Consider the following 19,324-nt stretch of genomic DNA (forward strand, 5'->3'; position numbering starts at 1 on the left):
GTACGAGAATAGAACATGCAGAGGAACCACCTTCTCCTATCTGATAGCCAAACTATGGAACTTGATTCTGAAGGAAATAAGAATGATGGAAGAACACCTAACTTTCAGGAAACTAATAGAAACCTGGTTATTAAACTGGCCAGGATAAACATAGACCAACTATACAACAACCAACCTCATGAGCGGACCGCCCAACCCCATACAAGGTTTGTAGCAGCATACAATGCCTGCTGCTACAAACCATAAGTTGGAAACAACAAAAACAAGGGATGAATAAAGAATGAACAACAATAACATACAAATACCAGGAGATCACCCAAAATCCACTAACACTTCTCTCTTCCACACAACACAGACCTCTCACCTACAACTCTCACCTACAACACACAAGTGAATCAACCCATTAAAACATGCAAACCGCTCATCACTCTCTAACCATGCTACAAACCCAAAAATCTCTAACAACAAACACCTCAAAGACTGGACACCGCCCTTCCAGACACAAGTCCAGTGCACAAAACAAAGCACACCCAGAAACCTCACACTCACCGACACCAGTTCCTCCTGCTCTGCCTGCGACAGATGAGCACATCTATCCTATCCTTCTCTCCCTCACTAACCAACCCAACCCACCTTTTCTTACCTAGCCACGTGAGCGTTTGGAGACCATGCAAATGTCAGCAGTGCACAGTATAAATCAATTTAACATAATATAAATTAACCTGCAGTCAGTTTCGTTCATTCCTTTATGTTACACATCTCATTTTATTCTATATCTACGAATTGATATATTCCATATTTGAAGATGATAATGACTAATTATGTCCGAATTATATGGGTATTAAATTCCCTGTCCTTCCACCAGTGAGTCCAGCTGATAGAATGTAATTTTGTTTTCATTTCTCATTTACCTTCACTAGAGGTTTGGCCATGACCCACTCTCTATTAACCATTTATTCACACGACCTCCACAGAGACAAGTCTAACTGAATTGTTTACAAATATCTATTTAAGTCTAAACAACATGCATAGCTTTGTCAAGTATGTGGTTACAATACATAATTGGTTCTTTCCACAACATTAATCATCAATCAACATTCTGTCTGTGATATCAAGCATATCATTGGCATCTAAAATGGCCTGATTTCCTACTGGTAATTGTCAGTGCTCCAAGTCCAGGTCTTACCTGTCACAGCCCTTACTCTTTGTCAGGACTTTGAAGAGGAAGACCGATAAGGAGCCAATACACCCTTTAGTCCTTAGTCTATTACAAAGCATGGCATGGCAACGATTTGGAGGCGAGCTGGAAAGAAATGTATTTCTAGACACTGTGCTCTAATAAGTATTCATTAACAGAGAACACAAAGCCTCTGATTTGGTGATCCACAATCAATGTTAGCCCAGCAACGCATCTGGTATAAAAACATTTCTATTAGTCCATTCGGTTTTCCCCATAAACAAAAAAAACAGACAATGCCACTCTAATGGGAATAGAACCTTGGCTTTTCCATCAATCATTCCTCCTGTCTTAATGCAGCATGGTCTAGTCTACTTTCATGGTTGGTCTACATGCATAGACTGGTTGCTCCCTGGGGTCAGCCCAACAGGGGTGGGGCGGCTCAGACAAACGTGGGTGGCTGAACAGCATGGCAGACTATCAGGGGTCATCAGGTAAACCTAATGACTTGCTCTGTGAGAGGCAGAAATGGGATCGTCTCAGACTCTCCTACTACACATTGACAGGATCAGATGCCAAAATATCCCAGCCAACTGGAAACAGTCTTAGAGTTGTTCTTCCTACACACAATCTCCTTTCTAGGCTAATGCATCCCATGCAGATCATTATTTCCGATCACATCATCTTACAAGATCTTAAACCTTGAAATTGCAGTACTCTTGCAACGCAGAATACAAGAAACGCCACATAAAGCAAATACAAGAAACGCCACATAAAGCATATGAGCTATGTGAATTAAAAAGTGAAACGTACAACAATACTTAAATTGCAATTTATTAGGTATATTACACTTTAAAAAGGGAAGTACAAAGAGGTTGTTGACACATAAATATAAAATACCATTACACATGTTATAGTAAATTGCAAACATGCCCCACGCCTATCTCTTACAAACGAATGTGCTTCCTAGAAACCTGGGCTTTGCTTAACAAATTCTGCCAGCCTCTTTGGTCAGCACTGCTACACACTCTCACTTCTACCAAAACAGTTTGATCTGATAGGTCAACACCAGTGCGGGTGCCCTCGCTAAAGCATGTACGAGAGCTTTCCTAATTTTAGAAAGTGACACTAAGAGCCACATTATGCAAGTGGTGGTAATAGCAAAAACATGTGGTATTTAGAATGTATCCTATGTTGAAAAGACCCTCTAATTAAGAGTTTAGATTGCATGGGAAATATACCCATGCAGTGATTTCTATGGTCCGCGTGCTGTTATTATACCATGCAATCCAACCGCCTAATTAAACAGATCTTTAAAATCCCACGGCTTTGCGGTCAACCACTCCACTCATACTAAGGCGCAATGAGGACAGAAAAGGAGCCTATTCATTTTTATTTTTTTTAATGGAGCAGGGATGATCGAATGGATCTCATTGCACCATATTCATGTCTTGCTTTTTTGGCAAATACGTCTCTGCCTCTTCTGTGAGAATTGTTAAGAAAAGTGAAATTATTTTTCTCGCATGCGATTGCTCATCTTTTAATGGGAGCAGGGTGGCCTTGACACAGGAAATTGGCCAGCAATATCCAAAAAGCTCACGTAAACATGTGCAAGAATTTTTACAGTGGTATCACTTATGTCGAAGAAACACCTTAGGTGAAAGGTGCCATACTCCATGAATCTTCCTGGAAATCAGAATCATTTAGTCTAAATTGTCCCTTGTGGCTACAAACCAACCCGGAGTATAAGCATCTTCTATTTCCCATCTGAGACCAGGTCATCTCTATTAAAGATGTGATCGCAAAATGAGCAACATAATATTTGATGAAGTCGACCCACCGAAATTGCTTTCAAACGAATTAATAAGATTTATAAAAAACATTTCTTCTGCAGTTTATCTCTTTGGTAACACACTATGGTGACCTTTATACCAAACATTTCACAACACCGTTTTTTGGCTCGGATCAGTGCCTGTGTCTACATCAAGGTAAAATCTTGGTTTGGAGCTCAACATATGGTTTGCTGGTTTATACCCAACACCAATGCCAGAGCTGCTTTAATACACTTACTGCATGTTGCCGACGCAAGGGCATTTTGCTGATAAGAATCAGTCTGGCCAATAGTGCGTTGCCTTCCCTAGAGTGGCCATGGTGGGAGTGGTTAATATTAATTTTAGAGATCACAGTATGTTAGGATGATCTTTGCGATTCACTAGAGCAAGAAAGCCACATTGACTGCATGTTACAGATGCAAAGGCATTTTGCTGGGGAGAATGAATCTGCTCATTACGGCTTCCCTCATCTGACATGGTATTGTGGCGCAAGTATATTTTACAGGCAAGATTCGTTCTGCTCAATAGTGCATGGACCTGCCTAGATCTGCCATGGTGGGAGAGCGGCTAACGTTCATTTTATAGGTCAAAGTATATTAGGATGGTTTTCACCCATTACCAATGACAAAAATGCATGAATGCATTGATTCAATGGAGCGGATACAAGGAAATGTTGCTGATAAGAATAGATCTGCGTAACAAGACTCTGCCTTAGATCTGCCACAGTGCGAGTGGTTGATAGCAAGCCGCTCTGTCATTCTTGTAGCAAGTATAAGCCATTACCCTCACGCAGGTAGGTGCTAAACAGCAATTGTCGAGGAGTGGAAATGAGGACGACTCTTGTCTTGGTGAAAAGAGTAAGGGCACAGTATCATAGATATTAACACAGATAAATAAATATGAACAGCATAGGGTGACAAGACCCATCCCGTCCTCCCACAAACGAAGAGTGTGATTGGTGCTAAAACATGAAACCTAGTCACTGCAGGCGGAAGCACTAGATTACAAACGTTCAGCTTCATGTGGACCATTGATGGACAACAGCCTTGAACTCGCATCCCATGATGCAGCAGGAGTGGAAAAAATGCCAGTGCAGCAGATAGACCCCATGCTGGAGAATCTACTTTCACTGCACGCCCCTTATATATGGTGAAGCCAATGAGCAGCGAAATGTGTATCCCGCCTCTTGGCTACAAACCCACATGACACTTTACGATGAACGCACATAAAAAAAATGCCCACCACCATTACATAAGGCGCTTCGTTTCTGACCATAAAATCAAAGGGCTTCATTACGAGTTTGGCGTCAGCCGTGCCGGTAAAACCGGCAGGCTGCCGCCAGACTCGAGGGGATTTACCGGCTCCGGACTTGCCAGAATTACTGGGGCATTACAGCCCTGGTGATCCGGTAATTCCCGAGCCGGCATTCTGTAAATGCCCATACCCGTGGAGTCCCATAGGACTCCATCGGAATGAGGAAGTGGAAACACCGGCACCATGTCGTAATGGTGCCTGTGTTTCTCCGTCCATCTGTGGCTGTGTGACGTTACGCCCGCCAGGTCAAACCTGGCAGGTGTACCACCACACGGCCAGAAAACTCGTAGTTAGCCGGTCCGGAAAACGGTGCTGGTACGGTTTTACCGGCAGCGTTATATCCAGACCGGCTAACTTGTAATGAGGCCCAAAATCTGAAAAAATGACACTGTCCATATTGTTCAAATCACTTAGGAGGAAAACCGGTCAACTTGTTATGGCCACCTCGGATTCAGTTTGTGTTTGTGAAAACATTGAGCACCTTAATAAGTCTACATGACATACACATTTTCCAATAAAAGGAAAAGTATGATGTTTTATTGATAATATATTTTTGCAAAGGGAGCCTTCTTTCTGCATACTCATGTGTTGAGCTCGTTTGCCAACGTTTAGGAAATTAATTAACAGTTCCGTCTGTCGTAGCAACTTCGGACTTCTAAATACGGTGATCATTTAACAGTTTGGACCCAGCCAAAAACTTGCTGTGTTGGAATAATATTACATTCTTGCATCATATGTAGTTGTTTGAAAATCAATAAACAAATATTTTTTGGGAAAAAAAGACATTTCCTTTAGATGGGGGTGGATAAAGTTCATGGTCTGCAGATCAGTCAAAAAACTACTTTTTTGGGAGTTGAAAAATGCCCAGTGTGAAATAACTACAAATTATTACAGCAAAAGGAAAATCGGCCAGATCTGTGCTCGTATCACTGCCACACTGTCTGACGAGGCAGACAGAGCACGAACAGGTACTGATTGGTCCTACAAAATATATACAGTGCGGGGTCCATTGGAATATGTTTTAAACCAGAACATAGAAAAAATGATTTTTAAATAGAATTATTTTTAATTTTGACAAACTGTAGAGTGAGAACAGTAATACGCTGGTCCAGATTTGCTCCAAGAGGAAACTTGCACATTAAGTAAACTATTAAAAATGAAAAGCCTATGGCCAAGAAACTAATCACTCGCTGAATCTGATTTTCTTCACAAACTGCATATGTCTTCACACATGCACTTGGCAACTTGAAGACAATTTGCTTGAAGCTATTCAGCCCATGTTGCAAAATATCACAGAGGAATAAAATCACTGGCTTGCTTCCTACCATAGTCTCAGTCCTCTGGCACGGTCTAAGCACTTGACGGGAGAGTAGACTAAACTTCCTCGAACTGCTGAGTTTTCGCAGGATTTGTTTCGCAATGAATTTGTGTCCTGTGCTGGTGATGGCAGAATCACATTGGTTTACAATATACCTAGTGCAGCACATTTATTTGTTTTTATAATCCTTTGACTGTTGAGTGACCAAAGCTCTTGGACAATCTGCAGGCTATCTATAAAAGACGAAATTACCCACTCATTTATTATAGCCCAGAGATTATTGGCTGCGTGTTATCATCTTGCCCCACTATATTTCTATGCTCTGCCATTTTCCCTGGTGCACCTCTTTCCGACTCGGTCTCGTAGTGACTTTGCACTTCATCGCGGATTCCCCAATTTACGGAATCAGAACCGAAGAGATCCACTGCTCCCAGTCAGAGCTTCTTACAGTGTAATGTGTTTGCTGAAATATTCGCTTTAGAGCCAGATTGAGATTGTTTGAGGGGTAATAAATGTTAGGAACAGACGACTTTCCAGGAAAACACTGGGGCCTGTGGAAAGCCCACCATTTTCGCTGCCACTTGTGTCGGCCTTATCGCATCAAACGTGAAAAAATAACTGCAAAAAATATAATGCATCCCCCAAGCCTATCGTCGAGCCACTTCTATGTAGATGAGGTGGGCTGGTGATAATACCAGAATGCTACATATTTATATTTAAGTTTCGTTCAGAGAGGCGGAACTCTGAACCCCAATAACCATCCTAGCCAATGAAAAATCCAGCTCTCTTTAAGGCTTTGCCACTCTTGTGCAGAGGATGGTTTTGCAGGATATCAGTCAAATAACAAAGGGCATGTATCCTGCGTCAGCTCCTCCCTTCTCTCCCTGGCCATCTCCCAATCAATTGCATATCCACATGCAACTGGAACCTACATAACGAATATCATTTACTCAATACTGCAGCAACCTAAAACAAGATCTTGCATCTCTGCCGTGACAGCAGATTATAGTAAATATAGGCATGTGAATCACTTTTAACTAAAACAACTGCAGAAATATACAAATAAGAAAAGGAGATCCTGGTGGCCTCTTAGCCTGACATTTTGCTTCATCGAACGAAATCCGCATTTTACATGTTGTTTTTGTGTGTGTGCAGGGCAAGGGGGGGGAGAGCAAGACGCCAGCTGTGGACTGGACCACTATTCAATGAGCCCAAAGAATGCAACATAAAATCAATACACATACATTTAAGTGCCATTAAGTTAACAAGGTCATGCACAGAACCCCAATAATAAACCTGTTATGTAAAACGTTACTCAAACACATAATAAAAGAATCCCACAAAACTGCCTCTCCCAACACGTTATGCAGGCACCACAGATGTGTGGTTAATAGTGCATGCAAACTGGCGTAAGCCTAGAAACACACCATTTTGATTTACTTTTTGAATTATTAGCTAATTGTGCCATTGTTCACAGTCAAATCTGCTACAGTACAGAGAACATTACAGTGGAGCAAGAATGGTCTTTCTCTTTATAGACTGGAAAACATTGGATGCGATCCTCTGCATAGTATACGCTTTCCTGTGCGGTCACTGTAGGTTTCAAGAATATATGCAGCAAAATTTGGTACTTAGGATCCCGAATCTGATATTTACTGATACAGTAAATATGCAACATTTATTTCAATAACACTCAAATCTCAACAGGCATCAGTAATGAACTATGTGTAAATAGCCATAGAGGAACACACTGTACAAAAAGGAAGAGTCTGTGCAACTGTAGGGTTTCCTCCATGCATGGGCATGATGTAGTCTGTTTGAAAGTGACGTATTATGGCTCCCAGAAACACCAGATATCTTTTCTTGGAGTGGTCCTTTTTGACTGCACACTTTTTGAGTACGAAAGAAATTATTAAGATACATGTCTCACTGGGCTCTCAAATACCTTTCCAGGCTCGAAGTTTCGTTTTGGGAGAAGATCCAAGATTCACAGCAGACAAAGAGTTCCTCCAACAGCCCAAGCGAACCACTCTTTTTCATCAGGTTGCGTACATCCAATGAGACAGGTTAAAACACACTGGAACTTTGTGAGCCATGAAAGACCTGCAAACCGCCTCTATCAACAGCCAGTGTGAACGGCACAATCTTGCAAATGATTCATAAACTGCATTAAAGTGCACACTGCTTGGCCTTTTTTCCTATTTTGCTATGGTTCCTATTTACATTCACTTTGGGGAAACTTCCGAGTGAACATTTGCATAGGTTTGTGACAGCATCGGTATCTGCTTGAGGAATCGGATTCTGGAGAAAAGTGTGGAAATCTGATTTTTGGTGAGGATTTCTTGTTACTGGAGCAGGAGGTAAGAGTGAAGAATGGAGGCGTAAACCCAAAATAAAGGACATCCACCTTACAGGGAATGTAAGATTTGCTTTCTGTGACCTTGTTTGTCGTCTAATACCTGCCTCTCCTTCCTTCCCTGTCTGCATCCCTAGTATGCACACGCTCAGTGACCATGAGAGGGCTGCATGCATTAAAGATGTCACAAGACAACACGTTGTGCAAAATACAGCGCAAGTAAATGAGCACTTTGTTAAAGACTCCCCCAGAACGCTGCACACCACTCGGACGCTGATCTCTACCAGCATGTGAGCAAGGTTCCACGCTGACACAGCAGAGAGGAACAAAGAGCAGGGAAGGGTGTAAGGTTGAACCCTGGGTGTGGGGACAGGGAATACAGTTACAAGAGGTTAGGTGGTGAAGTAGGAGGTTAGGCGATCATAGGTAGTGCGTGCAGGAGAGGTGGAGAGGGATGCCCGCATCCGGCTTCAATAGGCTTGTATCCACACACTTTCCCCAGCCACCATCCACAATTGTATTAATCAGAACCTCCAGTGTACACATTCAGGGGATGGGATTGAATGATTAGGAGTGAATTTGGATTGGGTTTTGGAGCATATACAACTACAACCATGTCTAGGTAGAAAGAAGCTCCTTTGAACTTTGCGATGGTGAGAATGAAGCAGTACTGAAGGGACAGGTGGGTAGAGATTGGTGATATTTTGCTGGCAGGATGTACCACTGTCGTGGGTACTGGAACCAACCAGTAACCCACCGTTGATCTGAGGTCAATCCACATGGAGCATCACACCTCCGTTGAGTGCAGCTAAGGGTCCTGGGACACAGTGTTATTGAGTCCTGAGACTTAACTGTACGACATGTACATTGGGGCAGCTCAATATCGTTTCTCGGGCAAACAGAAATGTAGACTTAAATGTCCTAAAATGCAACACATTTTAAAAGGAATGCCAGCAAGGGATGACAAGATGGGGTAATCCTAGACACCTTTCCGTCCTGCATTCCCTTACAATCCAGACATGGCTTGGTCAGGGCCTGAAGCTGTAAACAAGTTCCATGTATGTGCCAGGGATGCGGGCAAGCTTTAGAAGTCAAGTGAAGAAAGTAGGGATGTGGGGGATAAACTCTGCCGATGTGACACCCTGAAGGGTGCTGTGCCATACCATAAATGTAACTTGTGGATGTCGTGGTTTTCCTGGGACCACTCTCAGCTACAGAATAACATTGACCTTTTCCGGTCTTGACCCTCCACAGTATGTGCGTCAGTCGCATGGCATGAATGGACTGCCTAGAATTATTGAACATATGCCTTTAAAGACAGAGGCCGCCAATAGTTTAATAGCAAATGCCAAAATATTGTTGGCTGATGTATGCAGTTAGGCAACCACTTTCTTCACAAGATGCCAAATGCTTATCGATCACATGGAGGATAATTTGATCACGAGCTGGGTTGTCAAACAAACAATAAAAGAAATCAAATGATTGGTCATCATAATGTTCCAGTATGCTCTGTGACCTTTAAAATCTTGCTCAGTTGAGCGCAATTTGTTTTTCCTTTTTTGTCAACACTTGAGGATACCGGTCTTCCCCAGTGCACCACTCTATGGCTTCTTTGAATTGTTTGGTGCACTTGCACCATTTCCTATGTCCACAGTGCTCCCCAATCTTTACCGCTTGCAAGCTTTCTCGTTAAACCGGTGGATGGTGACACAGCCATGATAGGATACAGGCCGAGGCATGGCTGCAACCCCTGTGATGATGCTGGTCGCCGGATCGTAGCAAAGTATGGTGTCCGTGGCTTCTCCGTTCTCACCCCTGCCGCCCAGAATGAAGATTTTCCCATTGCACACGGTCATGCCACAATTCTCCTGTTGGAAAGGACAAAACGAGGCACATGAGACTCACAATTTCCACTGTATCAAAAAGGTTGAGAACTTCTGATGCATTTATGTTACGTATTTTTGTGTCAAATCAGAGCGAACTAAATAAATGATGTCATAAGGTGACCCATAGAAATGAGAGAAAATCAAGGATGTCTTCATGGTGTAGCAGTGCACGGCAAGGCCTCGTCTGAATATGCCAAATCAGGCGGGGCTTAGATATTCTGGGAGGTGGTATTATGCCTGACTCAGGGAGTGCGTAGGCAGTGAGGAGTGAGAGTACGAAACTAGCTGCAAGGTTTCCTACCTCATGGCTAATTGGCTCTTAGAGTTCGTACCTGGGATATCCCACAAGTGGGGTAGAAACTTCTTTCAGGGATGACCCGTAGCATGCAATGCCTGCAGGGATACGGTACATTACAAAGAGGGGACAGAAAAAGTGAGGTGGGAATTTTAACAAGGGGAAACAAATCCTACCTACCGCACAGGATGCCTGACATGGGCCGCGGGACTCCCACCACCTCAAGCCTCCACCTAATCCAGTGGGTGGTGGGGCAGTAATGTGTAGCTGGGGAAGGGCCATTCCGAAAACACAGACGTTGAGTAAACAGGAAAGAAGGCGGAAATAAAGAGAACAACTAAATTACTTACTGTAAAAGAAAATATTTTGACGGCAAACAAAACAGATTAAGATGATGAAGAAAAACAAGTATATCAGAGTCATAGGGTAAATGGGAAATTGGAATGTATCTGCAACTTTGTGCGATAAGGGCCCTATTGGAGTAGCTTATTCTCCGGTTGTACAGGATTCTGCTATTAAGAGAAACTTTCATATCTTCAAAGGCATCTAGGAGGAAGATACCAATGATTGCCTTTTAGGAAGGGGTTCCTGGAAATTACCTCCCACGATTCCATGCTATTGTATTGTTTCACACGATCCAAAACAATGCAGCAACTGAGAGGGTCAGATGCCCAGAGAGTGCGATCTAATTCTTGAGGCACCACAGATGACCTAACACTGCAGGACACCAGAACAACTAATTTCAGGAGGTTAGAACTCTCTCTAGTTGGGGGGACTACTGAGTCATTGGAATAATTGCTAGGGCAATGTCAGAGATAAAGCTGTTCAGGTATGCCCCAAGGTTTCTAGTTGTGCGCAAGCTCAACAGAAAGCTGCACGTGCGTGAAGGCAGGTGTATATCCGTGATGCAGCTTAATATGGTATCAACGCTGCCTCAGCACACTCAAATCCCTCAACAAATGCAGGAGGACCTAGCCAAAGGCGACCACTCCTTGTAATTCATAAGGGTAGAAGTTTGCTTTCTTGCCTATGTAATCAAACAGAAGGAAGCTTAGATGGCCAACCCACACAAGGATATATGATTCAAATAGCGTCTTATCAATATCAAATTTATTTAGCTGCATTTCACAATTTATTTAGCTGCATTTGAACACAAAAAGAGTTTTTTGTACCAATGATATAATAGCAAAATATATTGTGACGTACTGGACATATTTAACCAAAAACAGCACACAATATTTCTCATGACAACACACAAATACTGTTAGTGGCCTCTTTAAAATGTGGAGGGATGTGAAAACAATGCTGTGAGGGGCTTACCATGAGATTTCAATGAGCAGGGACTACATGATGGAAACGTTTAAATGAGAGCCAACACTACATATAGTCAACGTCTACATGCATGTTTCAACCCTTGGATATCATCAGAATGCGCAGTTCTTGTTAAGGATATGAACACATACATTTGTCCAGTCACAAACTGATGCCCCAGATTCTGCGCCCCTTACATACGATTGAGAAATGATTTATACATCTAGTTGTGTTGCAATAGTCTGTGTGACAGGTTTACCCTTAAAAGTCCTCTTATTAAACTCCTTCAAATAGTCAGATGCAGAAAAACTCCTTTCACCAGCAGACATTGTTTTGCCCAAACAATATATGGTTGTAAACATACTACTATTATAGGTCCAGCCCAGTATCCAGAAGCATTCATGCCTGGGCCGACCTGCAGTGCCTAATCCCCATCAGAATTAATGTTTGCGTTAGCTATCTTGAATGTTCCCTGATTTTGGGGGTGGAAGCAGTGTTGGTAACAAGTGAAATTATAGCTCTAGCCAAACATTGTGGCATGACCTGTACATTTTCCCTGAAACATTATATGCTCAAACAGATACCTGACCCTCAGTCCTTATGAGATGAAACTATGGCAGCTCTTGAATAGTTGATTTCATTTTGCCATCCCTACACCTGGTAGCCTTAAAAGTCAAATAATTTCATTTTCATTTTATTACATTTATAGAGTGCTTTCTGCCAAAAAAAAACTCTGAACAAAATGTATCACAAAAGTGGTACAATCACATGATCATATAACATGAATAAAAATAGAAGATGGGAAAAGGCAAACAGAATTAAGTGCAAAGGGAAGATAAACGATGAGCTTTCAGATTCGATTGAAAAATACGAAGAGATGCAGCAGAGTGAGGAGAAAGAGGAAGAGAGTTCCAATGTCTAGGAACTAGAAGAGCAAAGGAACAGAAACGTGAAGAGGCACAGTGGTGTTTAGGAACAGTAAGAAGAAATAGGTTGTGTGATCATAGAGAGTGAGATGGAACATAGAACGAGACTAGCGAGCAAAGATAAGGGGGATCCAGACCATGGGTACATTTAAAGACAATTGAATTATAAAGTAGACGTGGAAAGCAACGAAATGGAGAATAAGGAGGATGTAATAGAAGAACCCGAGGCAAAAGAAAAAAGAAGACGAATCGAAGAGTTATAGACAAACCAAAGGGGGAGAAGATGTGAGGCAGGGAGACCAAGCAGAAGAGAGTAACAGTAATCAATGCGAGAAAAGACAAGAGAGAAGAGAAGACGTTTCGTAGCATGTAAAAGGGAGATAGCGTCAAGCATGATGGATGTTGAAGAGTGCATAATGGCAAGAATGAGCAATAGAAGAAATGAGGAGTGAAAAAGAGAGGGAAGGATAAAAAATAATGCGCAGATGAGGAAAAAGGAAGAGAAGACAGAGGAAAGGAGGGAGATGGAGGAGGAAAGGAGGAATAGTTGAAGGAGGTAAGAACAGAACCACAGTCTTAGGAGCTTCGAAGGGTTGAGGTGAAGAAAGTGAGAAGACATCCAGTTTTGAACAGCGGAAATACAGTTTGATACAGCAGAGTGCAAGGCAGAATAAAAGGAGAACAAGATCGGAGTGTCATCTGCACACAGATGAAAGGAAATATTGAATGAAGAAATAAGAGCAGAGAGAGGGGCAGTATAAAGAGAAAAAAGGAGAGGACGAAGCACAGAGCCTTGCGGTACACCATATAGAAGAGGAAATGAAGAAGAGTGGCCGGCCCAAGTTACACAGCAGGACCGTTGAGAAAGATAGGAGCAGAACCATTCAAGAAAAGACCCAGCTATGCCCAAGGTAGAAAAAGAAGGTATAAGAAGAGAGTGATCAACAGTATCGAAATCCGCAGACAGGTCAAGAAGAATGAGCATAGAAGAAAGCTTAGAATGACAAGCAGACAGAAGAGTTAGAAACATGTAAAAAGAGCAGTCTCTGTCGAATGAGAGGGATGAACGCCAGATTGAAGAAGTGGGAAAAGAGAGTGAATATTTAGATAATGAGTTACCTGAGTGTAAGCAGCCTGCCCAAGGATTTTAGAAAGAAATGGAAGAAGCGAGATAGGTCGAAAATTGGCAGGACTAGATGGGTCGAGAGCAGGTTTTTTAAGAATAAGAAGAATAAGTGCACGGTTAAAAGCAGCCGGAAAGCAGGAGTTTGCAAAGGAAGAATTAATAAGAGAAGTAAGATAAGGAAGGAGATGAGGATAGACCTGAGGGATACGAGAAGAGGGAATACATTCAGAAGGAGAAGCAGTAGGATGAGCACGGACAAAAAGAGCAGAAGTATCAGAACCAGCAAGAAGAGAGAACAAAGAAAGAGTATGAAGGTAGACTAAGAGAAGAAGTAGAGAAAGGAGTAGCAGAAGGTGTAATTAACCCGCAAACCAGATATGTTGCCAAAGATTAAACCTCCTCTGACAGAAGTTTCATATTTTTCTCAGGGTCCTTCACATATAGGATCACATCATCAGCATACAAGGAAATCAATTCCATGACCCTCCTAATGCCAACCCCATAGGCCTATGCAACAACCATAATTGAACTTCCAACGTTCCATGGCCCCTGCAAACAGCAGCAGGGACAGCGGGCATCCCTGACATGTCCCACGCCCCAAAGGAAAAGATTCAGAGCGCCTACCAACAAAGCCGATCCGTGCCATCACTTCCGAGAATAAAATCTTAACATTCTCAAAATAGTAAGACAGGAGCCCGATACTCCTGAGTTCCCCAAACAGATACTCCCACGCTACCAAATCAAAAGCTTTTTCAATTTCCAAGAACGACCTCACAGCCTGCACCTCGGGATATATCTGTGCTAGAACAGCAAACAACCTCCTCAAATTCAGTGCGGTACAGCACCCATGGTTAAACCCAGACTGGTGAAGATGTACCATCGCTGAAAGGAACGGAAGCAGCCAGTCGGAAAGTATCCAGATTAATTAGGGAGATTGGCCTGTAGAGGCACACTTCAAGGTGGTATATAGCACGCAGTTCTGGATTCAAATACTTATTTTTTAAAAATCAGAATTATCCAAAAGAACTATCTGTAATATGAGCCTCCTTGAAGGCACACTTCTTAGTGAGAAAACACTGGCAAAGATCACCAGGACAATTTGTGGAATGAATTCAGAATGAGGTTTTTCGTATCTTCTGATGTTAATTCTTTAAACATGAATCGCTCAACCAAATTTGAGGTGACAGTTGTCGCTATTCTTAAAATAGCGACAGATATTGTTGCGAATGTCTTTGATTTTGTCAGAGAAAAATTGGTTCATAAGGATGCACCAGTCCACTCAAGATAGCTGCGATTTGGCCATAGAAAGGGGATTTCTTTATATTTTGCTAGCAAATAAAGTGTCTTTTCGCTGCAATTATTGCTGTCCTGTATTTGAAACTCAGCCTTTTGAAGAAAAGCAATTTCCTGGTTTGATTTTTTTCTCCAGGGCTGTTCAATTTTTTTATGATCTTTTCTCATAAGGGATAGGTTCTTATTAGACAAGATGTTTTTGACAGCTTTATCTTTAATCAGTTTAATTTTAATATAGTCACAGTGTCCATGGTTTGACTTAGAAAAACATTGCATTTCTTATGCCACTTCCTACAATCCATTGGACGTCCCTCAAGGGCCAAGGGAAAAATAAATTTGGATATCATCTGCCCCTTTTACACGCTCCCCAGAGAAATGAGATTTTGCCTAGTGGTGATTGATTATATTTTTGCACTGTCAGAAAGTGAGGTACTGGGCGAGAGAACCACTAACAAAGCAATAACACTCCTACTGCGGTCACTGACAACGGCACAGAATTAGTATCTAGGGAAATGCACACATTCTTGGCTAAGCACCCAAACGCCAATGGGCTTATGGGAAATGTCAATAGGGTGGTTAGGGGGCAGTCTCCAGCTTTTAATCACAGCAGACTACTCACTGAAGCATGGCTTTCGGGAAATGCTACAAATGAACTGGGCTCAGAAACAGCACCACTGGGTATACAACTGTCAGGCTCACGAAGGGCAGAGAATGTTTGGATGTGAGATGCCACTTGTGACAAAACAAGAGGTTGAAGTTTTCAACCATGCCATAGCCAGAGAAGATCAGAATGAAGATTGAGAGGGCACAACACAAAGGTGAATGAGAGGGTGTAGCTTAGAAATTCCCAATCACGTTCAGCATCTTCTATAGTTATGGCAGGATGTGGAATGAGGGGCATGCTGTTCTGGAACACCTGCAAGAAGAGTACACAAGTGACGGAGCCAGCTGATGCATCAATTGCAGTATCAGCCATAGCTAGCAGGCGCATAGCTAGACAATGTGCCTCATTACAAGGCCGGCGGTAACCCTGCCAGTGCTGCCGGCCGGTTGCCGCCAGACTTGCAATATTTACTGGTGCCTGGCTGGCCGGAAACACAGCAGGATTACGACCCCAGTGTTCCGGGAAGTCCGGCACCAGTAAATTGTTAATCCCCATTACCATTTGAGTCAAATAAGACTCAATGGAAATGGGGACCACGGAAGCACCGGCACCGTTAAGAACGGTGCCGGTGCTTCCATGAAACTCTGTGGGCGGGTGCCGTTCCGCCCGCCAGGTCTGACCCTGGTGGGCGGGACGGCCCTGCCCGCAGAGTCATACTGTGCCGGCCCAGTAACAACGGTGCCAGTAGGCTTACGGACCAGCACCGTTGTAATGAGGTCCGATGTGTGTGCCTCAGGCCTCACCACCATGATCAGTAGTTGTCCAACCACATTTCCTTGCGCCATCATCATTCAGCATTAGTGCATCCCGCTTTCAAATAAATAGGTTTAGAGCAGGGAGATGTGCTGTATCTTGGATTAGAGGTTACCTATTCACAGGTCAGTCATGATGTCTGTGAGAAACCTGAAGGTGTCTCACTTGCTAGTCCCCGGAGATCTGTCATCCAGGTGGCCAGGACACGGCCATCACTATTGGATCCAGTTCCTGGGGGTGGACCAGTGGGGGAGGATCAACTCGGCGAGGGGTCTTCGGGGAGTCGAAGTGGGACACTGAGGGTTGAGATGCGGTATCCCCTTCCCTGTAACACCTTTTCCCCATCCTATCCTGTAGGATATTTAGAAGCTCTACCCCCCACCCACCTTCCCACACAAACACTCTATTACACGGTAACAGACAACGGACTAACACCAGAGCTGTTTACCTGACATGTCCCAAGACACGGGTCAGGCAGAGTCAGGCAATTGACAGCAACCATGTACACCTGAGGGCCCTTTACCTTCCCCACAGGGATAAAAGGCGGAGCACGAAAGCACACTTCGGGCAAGGTCGAACGCACAAGAGGACAGCTAAACCAAACCGGCAGTTCAAACGGAAAAGATAGATGGCAAGACCTGGAAGGACGACGAAGGAGGGATTACCCGTGCCCTTTGTAACTCAAACCCGCAAAGTCTCCAAAAGGGAAATTATAAGACCGGGAGTTATAGCTGGCGTGCGGAGCAGCAGCTGTCAACGGTACATGGGGGCCTCCCTCATTGATAATGCAGGCAGAGAGGCAAGCTGGCTACCGTGGTACTATCCTTGTCTCCAGAGATCAAAGAAACCAACGGGTTCAGCACAGCTGGTGAGTCGGAGTATGCAGATAGAAAACCGAACTGTTCAGAGCCCAAGGTTGCAAGTAGCAACATTTTGAACGCAAGAAATTTGAAATATAAAGAACTTGTGCGTGTGTTTGAACTTTAAAGAAAGCCCAGTTGAGGTCAAGGTGAAGAGGGGTCCAGCACCACGTGGGGCTCATTTGAAAGACTCTGACCGAGACCTGTTTTGAAACTACAAGAAACAGAAGACCCTAGGAAGGGGTGGGGAGAGGCGTCGGAGCGCTCCTACAAGGGTCACGTCAAATCCTGTGTACAATCAAAAGTCTCTGACCTGTTGCCAGTGGAAAGCTAGGGGGAGGGAACTCTGCTTTCCGATGTGATTGTGGAATGAGGCAAGTATGAACCCAACAGAGGGATGCCGAAAAAAAGTTAGCAGAAGGAAAACCCCACTTTCTGATGAAAAGGAACAATACATGAACTGTGTTAAAGAAAGGCCGTAGTGAACTCGACGGAGGGAGGCCCAAACTGCAAAGAGGATCTTAACCCGGAGGAGGGAGATAGTGGGGGCGAAGAGCAATCGGCCAAGGCGCAAGATCACAGAGAGGACTTTTGTTTGTTTGTTGTTGTGAATCAGCAGGCCTTCTAAGGCAAGAGACTTTGTCAGAAAAGAGACTTAGCCTCTGAAGGTTTTGATATTGTTGAACTGAAACTGTGAACCTCGTGCTGGCGAGGCCCACGAGTATGCGGTTCTTAGAAGTCCTACCTTGTCCCATGCATAAAACGTGGGGAAAGGAGACCCTGCCATACCATCCTGACTTTTAATTTGGTGAACACTTCTTTCTTTTGTGGTGAAAATTATCCCACACTCTTTTTGTAATTTAGCAGTAAGGATTGGCAATAGTTTTTTTTTAGTATAGGCCCTTTTTATTTGACAAGACACCACTAGGACTGCCTTATTATTATTTGATGGTTGTAGGTTTAGATTAGGCGTTTATCTCACCCATCTCAAGGAATGGTGGTCGGCACTGCAGATGAGTTTTTGCTTTGACAGAAAGAAGGACTTTTAATGAGATGCTCCACTGTCCTTGGCATCAGGTTATTCCTTTTTAATTCTGAGACACTTTGTTGGTCGTGGGTCACTTCTCCAATGGGATGGGTCATCTTGCAGTTAATTTGCCCTGAAAATGTGTTCTGCTCATTTTCTTTTGTCATGTGAGGCCGGTTATTTGCTATGGTACTTTGACCTTTCCAAGTTGTTGCAGTGCTGCCTTGTGTTGAAGTGGATGTGATTGTGTTTGGTATGCGGTATGATGTCAGCTGATCCTAGGATGTGATTTTGCAGTTTATCTATCATGGCCTTTGTTATTGGACTTTAGATTTGACTTCAGGAAATGTATGTTATGTGTGTTTTCTTTGTACAACGAAATGTTGCCTCCACTGTGTCAACAATGCTAAAGGACTTTGTAGCTCCAGGACTTTGGACTCGATTAGAGAACATTTCTCTCATTTGCCATGCCTTTAATGCTAATCTTTTCTATACTTTTGTGGTGGGAGGCCTGAATATTGCATGTCTTGTGTTGTAAACCCGACCTGCTGGCATGGCCAACCACTGGTCTGGGTTTGTGGTGGCCCAACCTCTGTGTTTATGTGTTTAAAGTACAGTGTTTGCTTCCAGGGCTTGACCTGTCTATGTGTTAGTGTGGTGCAGTGTCCACTGTCAGAACCCGCCCTGACCATGGGCCATCCGGGGTGTTGGACACCCGCACTTGGGGATGGGGGCTTTCCTGCTCCAACTTTGGTGAGTGGGATTACAAGGGTGTTCTCTTCTGCCGGTTAGTGCGATGTAGTGGGTTCCTGTGCTCTGTGCATCAGTGGTTATTTGGTTACATGGTTTCATGGAGGATCAGTGTGGAGGGGTGCGCTGTGCTTCAGTGGATTTTAGTTGTTGGCGGTTGGATGATAGTTGGTGTTGGTATGTGAGTTTTGATGGCATTGTTGGGTGTTGTGTGTCAGGGCTAGTTCTCTCACTGGAGTGTCTGTTGTGGGCCTGTGACAGATTTTGGAATACAATGTGTGGCTGTTTGGCTTCGCCTTAAGTTTTTGAGGGGACCATTTAGGTGGGAGCATTTGTGCTCATTCTCCTGCGGAATGGAGTGAGTGGATTTTTCTAGTTGGAGTTCACTTGTGGCCAGAGTTGGCTTACATCATCTTTGATTGCATTTCCTTGTGGT

The 19,324-nt window shown here is 43.5% G+C and overlaps 1 protein-coding gene across 3 annotated transcripts in view; it reads right to left on the minus strand.

Annotated features, from left to right (window-relative positions):
• Positions 1-1,997: 1,997 nt before the first annotated feature.
• The window catches only part of KLHL24 (kelch like family member 24), a 211,490-nt gene continuing 194,163 nt past the window's right edge, over positions 1,998-19,324 (minus strand). For 2 of the 3 annotated variants that reach the window (XM_069617834.1, XM_069617835.1), the window contains exons 8-9: positions 10,359-10,445; positions 1,998-9,865 (exon numbers count right to left, since the gene is read on the minus strand). In XM_069617834.1, the coding sequence (XP_069473935.1) occupies positions 9,665-9,865; positions 10,359-10,445 (288 nt within the window). In that variant the 3' untranslated portion in view covers positions 1,998-9,664. The remainder of the gene's footprint in view (positions 9,866-10,358; positions 10,446-19,324) is intronic. The other variant, XM_069617836.1, reaches the window with a different exon arrangement.

This window comes from Ambystoma mexicanum, chromosome 10 (genome assembly GCF_040938575.1).
Source record: "Ambystoma mexicanum isolate Mex_15411 chromosome 10, UKY_AmexF1_1, whole genome shotgun sequence".
NCBI lineage: Eukaryota > Metazoa > Chordata > Amphibia > Caudata > Ambystomatidae > Ambystoma > Ambystoma mexicanum.